Source organism: Peromyscus eremicus, chromosome 18, assembly GCF_949786415.1.
Source record: "Peromyscus eremicus chromosome 18, PerEre_H2_v1, whole genome shotgun sequence".
NCBI lineage: Eukaryota > Metazoa > Chordata > Mammalia > Rodentia > Cricetidae > Peromyscus > Peromyscus eremicus.
The window spans coordinates 34110707-34123433 of NC_081434.1; the positions used below are offsets into that span (position 1 = coordinate 34110707).

Sequence of the window (12727 nt, forward strand, 5' to 3'; positions counted from 1 at the left end):
AAATAGCAAAAGGAGAAATCTCAATATGCTGATTGAAAATGAGCACTACATCTATATAGACCTTTTTCAAAATAAGACCTTCACAGATGGTGAAATGCCTCAGTGCATAAAGGTTGTGCTGTGTGTAAGCCTGGTGACCTGAGTTTAGTCCCTAGAGCTCACACAGAGGTGGAAGGAAAGAAGTGACTCCACGAGACTGTCCTCTGACCCCCACATGTGTGCCATGGCACACAAGCCTCCTTTCCACACATTAAGCACACACATGCACATTCAGTAATAAAGACATATATAAATAAACAGAAAAAAAAACCATATGAATATTACAAAGGTGACTTGAAAATGCTCAGCATCATTGATTAGCAGGGAGATGCAAGTCAGAATTACCCTAAGCTGTCACCTCTCCCAGTTGGGGTGATGGTGACTTAAAATGACAAAAGATAACAAGTGGAGATGATGGCGTGGAGAGAGGGGGGTGGTACTCACTGTTGATGCAGCTGGAAACTGGTGAAGGCATTGTGGAAACAGTGCAGAGGTTCCTCAGCAATTAATTCCAGTATACTCTTGAAGTCCTGCCAGAGAGCTCATATCCAAGGAAATATCTAAGGGATGCCTGCACACCCATACTTATTACTGTACTAGTCACAAGAGCCGAGAAGTCAAAGCCCAAAGTGGCAGAATTGATAAAAGCAGAAGTCACCAGTTGTCTGTCAGCTGGAGTAGAATCTCTACATTGAGATGAAGTTATAGAGGACCCAAAGAAACAGAGAGATGCCTCCTGCCCATGATCAGGAAGACTGACCACCACTTACTCACAATGTGATCTACTGATTCATGGAAATCTAAAAGGCATTTAAAAAAAATGTTGACCATTCTAAAATTCATAAACAAATGCAAATGAAAGTGAATCTTCTTGGCCCTAGCCTCCACCCCTCCAGCAAGTCTTCAAAACAAACGGGACTTTCAGGACTCACCACCCAAGTGAAGCTTATTCAAGCTGTAGTCCCTGGGAGACTATGGCGTGAAGAAGGCAGTGTGTCAACAGTACAGATGGAGAATCTGAAGGCAGAATTGAATCACAACAAAGGAGGTAGTAGAATTAAAAGGCCCCCAATGCGAGTGGCCATGGCTAGCACCTAGGATATGGTCTTAAACTCTATTTTTCACTGAAGGGACCAGGGCCATGTGGGGTTAGCCTGCCTCTAATAACTGCGAGGGAAACTTTTCAATGCAAATATTCAGGTAGTACATGAAGGAAGGCTGTTAGGTGCACAGTATCAAGATTTGTCAGTTCTCAGTGGATGGATTAAGTGGAGGAAGCGTGGCTTGGAGTACACCAGTCAGAAAAAAAAAACCCCAAACTAATCAGATCGAGCATTCAGACCTCACAGCTGACGTACATGTAGTTGAGAGGGACATTTCAAAGAACGCCTTGGGAATGTAGTCAACAGAATCAAGCCCTCAGGAGCACTCTAGGAAGCAACATGGTTTCTTCAACAACAAAATGAAATTGTAAAAAGGGAGATAAAATCATCGATTAAAAAGCCATACTCAAACTGGGCGGTGGTGGCGCACGCCTTTAATCCTAGCACTTGGGAGGCAGAGCCAGGCGGATCTCTGTGAGTTCGAGGCCGGCCTGGGCTACCAAGTGAGTTCCAGGAAAGGCACAAAGCTACACAGAGAAACCCTGTCTCGAAAAACAAAAAAACAAAACAAAAAAAAGCCATACCCAAATTGCAGTTTGGGCCTTGTGCAGATCTCCTTTCAGGAAATGGGAGCATTTTCAGTGTGGTTATTGAAGAATGATTTTAAGGGCTTTGCTTTTTTTTTTTTTTTTTTTTTTGCATGTGTATATGATTGTGTCTGTGTGAATGATACATATACATGTATGTGTGTTTGCAGGTGTGTGAGTGTCACAGCATGCTGACCTTTGTTCTTGGCCAAGGTCTCTTTGTTGTCTTGTAGGGCTGTGGATGCCAGGCTAGCTGGCCCACAAGCTTCCACGTCCACCTCCCATCTTGCCCTGGAGTGTGGATGCTACGTACGGTTCCTGGTGTTTATATGGGTTCTGGGGATTCAGACTCACGTCCTTACTCTTGGGTGCTGTGTACTTTTGCCCACTGCATCATCGTCTCAGCCTTTATTTTTGTCTACTTTTAAAGTAGGATTGTGATATTATGATTATGTTTTTATAAAATGAAGTCTTCACTCTTTAGAGATTATGTTGAAATATTTATAGATTTATTAGTGTAATTTCTGGGATATAATTAAAAATGATGAACTAACTGGGTACACCCTAAAACTTGAAAGCTACTGAAGCTTGTAGAAGGTGTACAGGGTCTTATTATTACTTTCCCTACTGTTTTAGGTGCTGTATGTTTTCTTTAATAAAACATCTTAAAGAATTTCACAGGGCACATATTAAATCTTTACAATCTTAGACTGTGACCACACCCAAATCCCTACCCTCCAGATGTTATTTCAGGCCTGAAGTGTCCGCTCTGCTTGCTTCTTAGTATTGTCTGGTAACACACCATGCTCTCCCTGCCCTGGCCCATCAGGTTGGAGTCAATGGAGAGATGGATGTTGAACAAGATACTTGGAGATAGAATCCCAGCTTGGTTGTTAGTGAACTCTGTACTGGAACGTACGGTCACTACTGAGGACCTCCTTCTCATTCACCCTAGAAATGAACCCAGTGCCTGACGTAGTTTGTAAACATGGCAAGCCAGAAAGGGCTGAGTGGGACAGGTCGACGAGCGGAGGACACGTGCTGAGGACCAGAGAGAAAGGAACTGGAGCCAGCTCCTTACACACGGATGTGACACCGCATACTCAGAGGATTGGGACCTGGGCTCATAACTCACAACACGGTTTCATGTTCCATGTGCTGGCACTGTGTAAGGTGTAAACCTCACATGGACAATACGTGCTATAGCATCTTTTTATTCTCTGATCTTCTACAGCCAGACAGTCTTCTAGCTTGAAGGAGTAGATCTTGCTCAGCCTCCATTTTTGTTCATGTCTTTCCTCTGTGGCACATGGTTACTCTTAATGAGTCACCAAGACAGAGTGGACTGACCCCATTTGGTTGTTTTGAGCTATAGCCTGGCCCTTAGATGGACCTTGTACATTTTGCTTTGCTGCAGAAATTTCAGAGGCATACACAAATGCATCAGGTCTCATGGGAAATGAGCACAATTGTAGTTAAAATAGTAAATTTTCTGTACAAAAATATCAAGCCTCTAGAAAAAAATCTCCTGTGCTGGCTAGTTTTATGTCAACTTGACACAGGCTATAATCATCTGAGAGGAGGGAACCTCAATTGAGAAAATGCCTCCCTAAGACCAGGTTGCAGGGAAGCAGGCAGGGTATTTTATTAACTAGTGATTGCAGTGGAAGGCCAAGTCCATTGTGGGTGGTGCCATCCCTGGGCTGGTGGTCCTGGGTTCCATAAGAAAGAAGGCTGAGCAAGTCAAGTTGAGCAAGCCTCCAGGTTTCTGCCTGCTTGAGTTCCTGTGCTCACATCCTTTGATGATGAGCAGTGATGTGGATGTTTGATTAGAGCAACAGTAACCCCAACTAAAACAGAAACTGGTACCAGGATAGTGGGCATTACTGTGACAGACCTGACCATGTTGCTCTTGGGAAGACTATGGAAAGACTTTGGAACTTTTGTACAGAAATGCCATCGAGTGTTCAAAGCTCGGTGAGTTTTGTTCTGTAGAAGCTTGGAAGATAAGAACATTGAGAGAAAAGTAGACAATGGAGGCTTACTTGTGAAGTTCCAGAGGCAAGTTGGGGTCACTTTGACTCCAGTGGGGCCATTGCATATTTTGAGTTAAGAATCTGTGGTTCTGGTTAGCTGGGGCTGAAGAATTGACTGTGATTACCAAGATACCAGGGCAACTAAGGTGAAATCTTTGCTCACTGGGACAATTACGGTGGTCAGTTGGAGCTGAGAAATTAGCAGTGATTAAGAAGAGACCAGCATCCTGGAAGTGAAGTCTTCTGAGAAGTGTTTCCTCAGAGTCAGCACACAGAAGCTGCATTCCAGAGGCCAAGGATGTGCTTCCTGATGGAAGCTGAACTTGGTGATGGATGAGAGTCTCCTGGGTGGTGCTAAGTTTGAAGGCATGAAGAGCAGCTGAGACTGGGAACCGAGAGACCAAGAGAGACCACTGGGGAATGTGCAGGCTCCTTAGCAGTTGAAGGCCTAGGATCAAAGTGGTCCTGCAGAGAAGTTGAGACTTGGCAAATTGAAGTGAGTCAGGGAGAGGCTATTGGTGCAAGTGCAGTGTGGTCGCAGCAAGAAACCCCAGCATTTTGGAGATGCTAGGGCCAGAGAATGAGCACCAGGGACAGCAGCAGTGGAGTGGAGCTAGCCAGAGCCTAGAAGATAAGCTTCGTGTGCTAAGCATGGCTGTCCAAGCCCTTTGGAGGAACCCAGACCATCATGAGTGGATCTCAAACATTGGACACTGAGTTGTTTACATAGTTGGATTTTGTTTTTGCTTTGTTCAGATTGTGACTGTGCCCTGGTTCTTCTCTCTTGAAGTAAGAGAGTATTTATTTTTGATTTCATAGGAGTGCACAGCTGGGAACTTTGTATTTTATAAAATACTTTGGACTTTAAAACAGAATGAATTTTTAAAATGTTTGTGTTTGTAAGATTTGTGGGGCTTTTAAAATTTGAAAGTGTTTTATATTGTAATATTGAAATTAATGTGTGATATTTGGGGATGAATAAGAAAGGAAAGGTTGTGGCTTAATAGTGATGTGTTTGTGTGTCAAGTTGACAAGGAGTCAGTTGTGCTGGCTGGTTTTATGTCAACTTGACAGAAGATATAATCATCTGAGAAAAGGAACCTCAATTGAGAAAATGCCTTCATAAGATCAGGCTACAGGCTAGCCTGTAGGGCATTTTCTCAATCAGTGACCAATGGGGAGGGCCCAGCCCATTGTGGGTGATGCCATCCCTGGCTGATGGTCCTGGGTTCTAACAGAAGTCAGGCTGAGCAAGCCACAGAGAGCAAGCCAGTAAGCAGCACCCCTCCATGGTCTCTGCATCAGCTCCTACTTTCAGGATCCTGCCCTGTTTGAGTTCCTGTCCTGACTTCCTTCAAAGATGAACAGCAATATGGAAGTGTAAGCCAAATAAACCCTTTCCTCCTCAAATTGTTTTTGGTTATGGTGTTTTATCACAGCAATAATAACCCCAACTAAGACACCTCTGTAAAATTGATTTTTATATTAAGGAATTGGGGATAGTATTCTACATGCTCATTAATGTGCCCAACATACCACGAAAGATTGTTATTTGTACAAACTAAATGCTTTTCCTAAAAGTTTTATCATAGTGATTTAATGTCCTTACTTAAACCAACAATGAATACATGCCAAGAAGAACAGACCTCTGCCTCTGCTGTCTAATAAATATTAGCTGTCATTAAATAAATTAAAATGTGAAATAGTTAAAAGCAGGCAAAATTAAAAACTCAGTTGCACCATCACATTTCAAATAATCAGAGCCACACATGTCTGGTGGCTGTATTAAATTACAGTGCACACAAATCTAGCACATTTCATCATCACTGAAGATTTTAGCGTGCAGCACCATCTCCCATTACAAAGCTGTGACTCACATAGCGTTAATTTACTTTCTTGTTCAATTCCTCTTCACATTGCATTATTGTATTTATTTATCGGGAGAATATGTAGTAAGACCTTAAGCTGGGCATCTTATCTCCATGTGCTTCCTGCAGCCAGTCGAAGAGAAAGGCGACTTCAGTGTTCCCAGCTGTTACGGGAACATCAAATACGATAACGGGGGTTCCAGCCTGACTTTCGAGCATCCTTTGGATGACGTCAATGTGGTTGATCTGAAATGGATCCGTGACTTTGTGTTAAAGTCTCTGGAGCTTCTGTACCAAGTGGAAAAATGGGAGACACTGGTGTCTCTCGCCATCCAGTTCAACATCATTTCACAGTACGTCCAGCCCCAAAGCATCTAAAGGGAACAGACTTCTTTTCGGGGAATGGTCCTTTAGCTCAAGTTAACTTTGCAATGTAATTCTTTCCCACGACCCAGTGAGAGGTATACAGAGCAAGTGACGCCGCTGTTGGTGTACGCACAGCGCCAGCTGCTCGTGAGGATACAAAAGTTCGGTGGCCCCGATGTCTCTCAGCAGGCTTGTGCCAGATACGAGGCTGAAAATGGAGAGAAGGTAAGCGGGGCTATTGCTCCAGTAGCCGCGGCTTCCTGTTTCCACACATAGAAAAGGGAAGAATTTAGGAGCCAACTAAGCAGTATTTCACTTGGGCCTTCTCCATCCAGATCCACAAACGTTACTGACCGCTTGCTGTTGCTCAGCTCTCTCCAGATGTAGCAAACCAGATGTTAAGGCCTTCTCTACAAGAAACACGTGTCCAGGTCAGCGCTGACACACTCCTTAGAAGCAATGGGAATGGTACCTCGATCTCACAGTAGTTTTCAGGGGCTTGTTTAACATTTGAATTCATTTTAAAATAAGAAAAAAAAAAGTAACTTTTAGAACAAAGGAAAATGTTTTCATTTTTACTATGGCTTGTTTTTTTTGTACTTATACCAACTCAGTCAATAAAATGTAATTTTAATATGCATTTTAAATGGATTCCTGGGCCCACAAATGTGAAAATGTTCAAGGCTCATGGAAACCATGGTAGTCTTGACAGAGACGGAGGAAGAGAGAGGTGTAAGTTTTCCAGTTGACTGATTGCACAAATATGGATTTGTGCCTCCTCTGAGTTTACCTTCCCAAAGGCCCTGACCAGTGGGCCTGTATCTGGTCCCTCTCCTCACACCAACGTGTGGGATTTCCATTTTCTCCTTTTCTCACAGAAGTTCTTCATGGCCAGATGAGTGCCTTACCTCCTGTACATTCTTCTTAGCGGTTAGGAATCAGTCCACACTCCTGTTTTGTAGAGAAGAGAGCAATTCCAGGTTCAGCTGCTGTTTGGTATGTGAAGTCCTGGAGATCAATGCCTGCTAAGGACTTTTCCTGATTAGGCCAGGTCCACCGAGGACGGTCACTCTAGTTTAAAGTTAGCTAATTAGGTACCTTAGTTTCCACAGAATCCTGGCACAGTATTGTCTAGATTAGCTCTGGATTGAAGAATCAGAATGAAGTGTGGGTATGCTACAAAATGGACACCTCCCTGCCCTTCTTCCTTAAAGGTTAGCCCTAAGCAGCCAATCCACACTCTACCTGGATCAGCTGATCACAAACAAGCCTGTTCTCCCAAGACCTTGTTAGCTGGTGACAGCCCTATCCTAACTGCACATGCCAGGTACCCTGATCCGCTTCTGGCTCTTGTTCTCACACCCCACTTATATGGATTTCCAAATCCTTTCTTCAAAACGCAATCAGAATTTAACTAGCTCTCAGCACCGACCGCCCTCTGATCCAGCTATCAGTGTATTTGCTTGAGTTGGTGACTTTGTAATTATGCTGTGCCCTGCCTCCAGCCTGCAGTCTGTTCTCAATGCAGCCGATGAAAACAGCCCTTTGAAAACCCAAATCAGATTACAAACATACATGGGATTTAGAGTAAAGTAAGCTTCTTCATCAAGGCTTAGTATGCCTTGTTCTGTATGGCTTATGCCTTTGTTATTGGCTAGCGCTTGGTAATTTCCCAACAGGTGTTTTGTTGTGTATCTTGGACAAGATCTCATATAGCTCAAGAATGACCCATAACTTGCTATATAGTAGAGGGTGACCTTGAACTCCTGATCCTCTTGCTTCTGACTCCTGAGTCCTTGGGTAGTAGGCATGGGCCACCACACCCAGCTCTCCTGCAAATTTTTAAGATTTATTTTTATTTGGATATTCTTGAGACAGGGTCTATATAGCTGTGGCTGGCCTGGAACTCAGTGTGCACACGAGGTTGGCCCTGAACTTACAGCAGTCCTTCAGTGCCTACCTCTTGAGTGTTGGGATTCCAGGTGCCCTAGACCATACCTGTCTGTACCTGCACGTTTTAACTACATTATCCTTAAGACGTCTCCCCTCCGGGATATTGCATCTTTATTATTTTTTGCATGGCATGCGCCTCCTTCCACATGCCCACACTGGTTTCCCCCTCATCTTTCATACCCTTGGCCAAACTTTTCCTTCCCTCTGGTATTTATAACTATGTGTCCATTCACACCATTCTTCCTTGGCAGCTAAAACTCTTTAATGTGCTACATTATGTATTTCAGTGTTGTGTTTGTTCTTGGAACCCACCGAAGTTCCTTCGGAATAGAAACTTTCGTTTGGTTCTCCGCTGCTGCACAGCATCCTTTTAGTATGTCACAGTGCAGGACACACTGGCAGTCAATAAAGATTTGTTTGAAGAGGTTGGGGGAAGGATGGACCATGCTGGTGTGCTTTAGTAAATTGTAGGAAGGAGTCTGCATCTTACCAGACTCCATTTCCATCTCATTATGGAAAGGCCTCAAGGGACAATGAAGAAGCGTTTTCACCAGACTGGACTGAGAAGCAGCTGTATCTTGAGTGATTGCCTGGGGTTGGACCAAGGGATGTGAGTAGAAACATAGAGGGGACAGGGTCTTGGACTCTTTAAAGAAATTTGCTTTCATCTAAACACTTTTCTGTGTTCACATATTTTACAATTTGAGGACTCAAACATCTGTTCAAGAAATTGTCACAATATTATAGAAGCAATTAGTTTGGAAAAACTTCATCAGGGAAGTTAAAATTGCATTAATTATAAGTAGGCTGGAACCAAATCTGCCTTTGGAAAGGAAGCCTGCATTTGAAATGTGCTTCAACTCACATAATGGAATATATATTTAGATCAGCGAATTTATAAAATATCAGAAAATCATATTCTAATTGCTGCACATAATTTCCCCAATGTTCTCCCAGCTGTGCTGTGTACAAGAGAAATATGAAAAAATTATATAGCCGTGTTTTCCCCAAAGTCCTCATGACTGAGTGCCGTTCCACCAGCTTTTGTTTGTGGTACTGTTCCGCATTTATTTTGACAGAGACTGAGACAAACATTTCAAGTGAGCCAGACTTTAAAACACACATGCCTAAGTGCCGTCTGTTCTCATCTTTTTAAGATAACCTGCCGGAACTTCATAGGGAAGCAACTTATGATCAACCCTTCTTCACCCAAGACACTGGTAGAAGCAGAAGGCAGCCCTGACCTGCTCAAGACACTTATCCTTTCAGGTTAGACCCAGTTTTAAGATGAACCTCATCTTTTTTTTTTTTTCTTAAGGTTCCTCATTGTGTTTCACATGTCACCTCCCCCACAATGTGAGCAAAATCTATTTTTCAGATTTACTTGAAAATAAAGCATTTGGTACTTATCATTTTAGATGACTGTAAATGTCCTGCAAAGATGATTAAATGCTTTTATAAGTTTAATTTTTTTTTATATAAGGGAAAGGAAAGGAAAGGAAAGGAAAAGGAGAATTGATGAGGAAAGTCTACTGTGTGCATTTTTTTGTTTTTCCTTTCTTGGGAACTCTTTTTTTTTTTTTTTAATTTTTAACTTTTTTTCTGTTTGTTTCACTGATTTGGTTCCGACAGTAACTTCCATTTCCTTCTTCAGTGTGCAGGGTCCCACTGACTGTGCCACGGTAAGTTGTTGGCGTTGTAATCAGAGAGCCGGAAGGGGCTGTGGCGTATCTTGACTTACTTGTCTTTAGCTGAAGAGACTTCCAGAATGTTTCTGCCAGTGCAGCTCTTAGAAGTGACGCAACAGAATAAGATAAAAATGGAGAGTCTGAAAAGATGGCTCCTCATCAGTTAAGAGAGCTTGCTGTGGTTCTAGAGGCCATGGGATCAGTTCCCAGCACCCACATTGTGCCACTCATTACTGCCTGTGACTCCAACTCCAGGCAGTCCAATGCCAACACAATATTCTATAGGTATCTGTGTACATGTGGCATAGACTCACATAGACATATACATATGTGTGTGGATAAAAATAAAATAAATCTAAACCCAAACAAGTGTAATTGCATTATCATGATTAAACAAATAGTTCTTCAAAGAAAAAGATGAGAATGTAAGTAAAGACTGCACTGTACTGTGCTTTTCATGTGTCCATGTTTCTGGGACAGGAAAAGAGCATAATCTTTGGGATGTTACAATTCTTTCACTTATTATTTATGTACTAATTTCCAGTATGTGTAAATATGCCATTAGTTATTCAGCCATATGTCGAGCTGGTCCTCCAGCCATCCAGCCATCCAGCCAACACTTACTGAATGTCTGTTAAGTTGTAACCGCTGTCATAAGGTACCAAGAATACAAAGATGAATGCGATTATGTTTCGTCGGAGAGGAATTTATGGTCTGTCCAAGGAGATAAATAAAGTGGGATTGTAATGGATAATATTATTTCTCTACCTGTTGCTATATACTGCAATAGTGTATAGCTAGCATTCACCTTTGAGGGACTGCAGGAAGGTAAAAAGGTCAGCAAGGCTGGCAGGAAGTAGGCAGTAAAATACCTCACTGAGCAAGATGAAGGGGCTCAGCTTTAAGCGGAGAGCAGAGGGGAGCCAGGCAAAATGATGCAAGGAGGCAAGAGTCAAATGGTCTCTTCCACCGTCTTCAGAGAATCTTCTACAGCAATGTGGGAAACAGGTTCAAAGGAGCCCATGTGGAAGCCAGAGAGTCACTGCTCCTGGCTTGTATATAAATGGAGGCCTACAGCTGAGCAGTTACAGTAGAGAGGGAACGGACATGGGAGAGGGGGAAAGGGTTGCCACAGGACTCCATTCTATTCTGACTAGGCATGAGGGTGGGGTGGGGGGCAGATGAGGACGGGAGGAACTCATTGTTGTGGTGTGCATCAGGTGCCTGGTTGGATAATGATGCCTTCATCCAGACAGGAAACCAACCAAAGGAGGCATGGGTCAGAAGAAAGGGCTGCTGTTGCATTCCTGAATTTGCCTGGATGGCTGAGGAGAGGCATGGGGTAGATGGTTGGTGGATACCTGGGGAGAGGCGTCGGGTAGATGGCTGGGAATACCTAAGGAGAGGCATGGGGTAGATGGCTGGAGGATAGAAAGGTGTGGGGTAGATGGCTGGTGAATACCTAAGGAGAGGCATGGGGTAGATGGCTGGTGGATACCTAAGGAAAGGCATGGGGTAGATGGTTGGTGGATGGCCAAGGAAAGGCATGGGATAGATGGCTGGTGGATACCAGGGGAGAGGCATGGAGTAGATGGTTGGTGGATACCTGGGGAGAAGTGTAGGGTAGATGATTGGTGAATACCTAGGGAGAGGCATGGGGTAGATGAGTGGTGGATGCCTGGGGACAGGCATGGGGTAGATGGTTGGTGGATACCTGGGGAGAGGCATGGGGTAGATGGCTGGCAGATAACTAAGGAGTGGTATTGGGTAGGTGGTTGGATGTACTAATTTGATGTTCAGAGTAAGCTGGTTTGGAGAACTATTTAGTCATCAATATCTTGGTGGTAGTTGGAGTCATGGAGAGCTCTGTGGAATATAGACCTGAGGCTATCACATTTAGGAAGCAATGTCAGTTACAGCATGGTGTGCCTATCCAACAGTGACAGATCGCTCCCACATCTCATGAGCTCTCCATAAGAAAGGTCTGTCTATTGCCTCTGTGTCCTCATTCAGCAAGGTTGACCATTGAGCTGCTGATAGGACGATGAAGCAGCCACCTTGACACAACTTCTGTGCCAGGACACAGGACTCGGATGCTGCAGTCTGGGGAGTTTGTCTGATAGACATGGAGTGAGCACAGCCTCGACAGACGGCATGTTCATGTACCATATGCTTTGTGCTAAGGGCACTGCTTAGGCTCATTAGTTCATTTATTTTTAACTTCTTAAAGATTTTCTTGTTTCATGTGTATAAGTCTTTTGCCTGAATGTATGTATGTGCACCCTGTGTATTCTTGGTGCCCACGGAGGCAAGAAGAAGGTGTCGGATCCCCTGGAACTGGAGTTGAAGATGGTTGTGGGTGCTGGGAACCCAACCCAGGTCCTCTGCAAGAACAAGTGCTCTTAACTGCCAACCCATCTCTCCAGCCCCTAGCTTCGTTTATTTACTTAATTACAATACCCTGCCCATATTTCTTGTTCTTGATCTCTCTCTCTCTCTCTCTCTCTCTCTCTCTCTCTCTCTCTCTCTCTCTCTCTCTCTCTTCCTTTCTCCCTCCCCTTGACCTTGTGTGCCCTATTCTAAGATTTTCCACTCCCCCTCCCAGTCTGTGTCCATACTTCACTCACAGTATGTTCTTCCTTGGCTTGCATCCAGGATAGTCACTGGGCCCCTGAACTCTGACTCTCCAAGTCAAGTAGAATCAGACGTGCTTCCTTTGAAGTATGGTCATATACTTTGGGCAGTGGGATGTCAGCAGACATAACATAGGTCACTTTCTAATTGCAGGTTTAAGGACCACTGTATGATTTATCACATCCCATTTCTTCTAGTCCGAAGAATGGTAACAATAAACCAAGTGTATTAGATAGCTGTAAGCGAATATTCACAGAGCATCTGTGCAAAAATCAGTGTGCAACTGTAAATCTCTTTAGGGTGAGGAGTATTGCAATCTGGTGGCCATTGCTAGTGGCTTTTTGCTTTCATATCTTTGCCTTCTTCTAGTTGTTTCCATGATCCCACACCAAGGTGTCTGACTGCAAACCCCTCTCCTCCTCTAAGTCCTGAATCTCATTTCTTTTTCTTTTT

At 43.6% G+C, this 12727-nt stretch overlaps 1 protein-coding gene across 1 annotated transcript in view; it reads left to right on the top strand.

Annotated features, from left to right (window-relative positions):
* Cfap54 (cilia and flagella associated protein 54) overlaps positions 1-12727 on the top strand; it is a 299598-nt gene that overhangs the window by 132786 nt on the left and 154085 nt on the right. The window contains exons 37-39 of the mRNA XM_059245690.1: positions 5763-5986; positions 6089-6224; positions 9110-9221. Coding sequence (XP_059101673.1) covers positions 5763-5986; positions 6089-6224; positions 9110-9221 — 472 coding nt within the window. The remainder of the gene's footprint in view (positions 1-5762; positions 5987-6088; positions 6225-9109; positions 9222-12727) is intronic.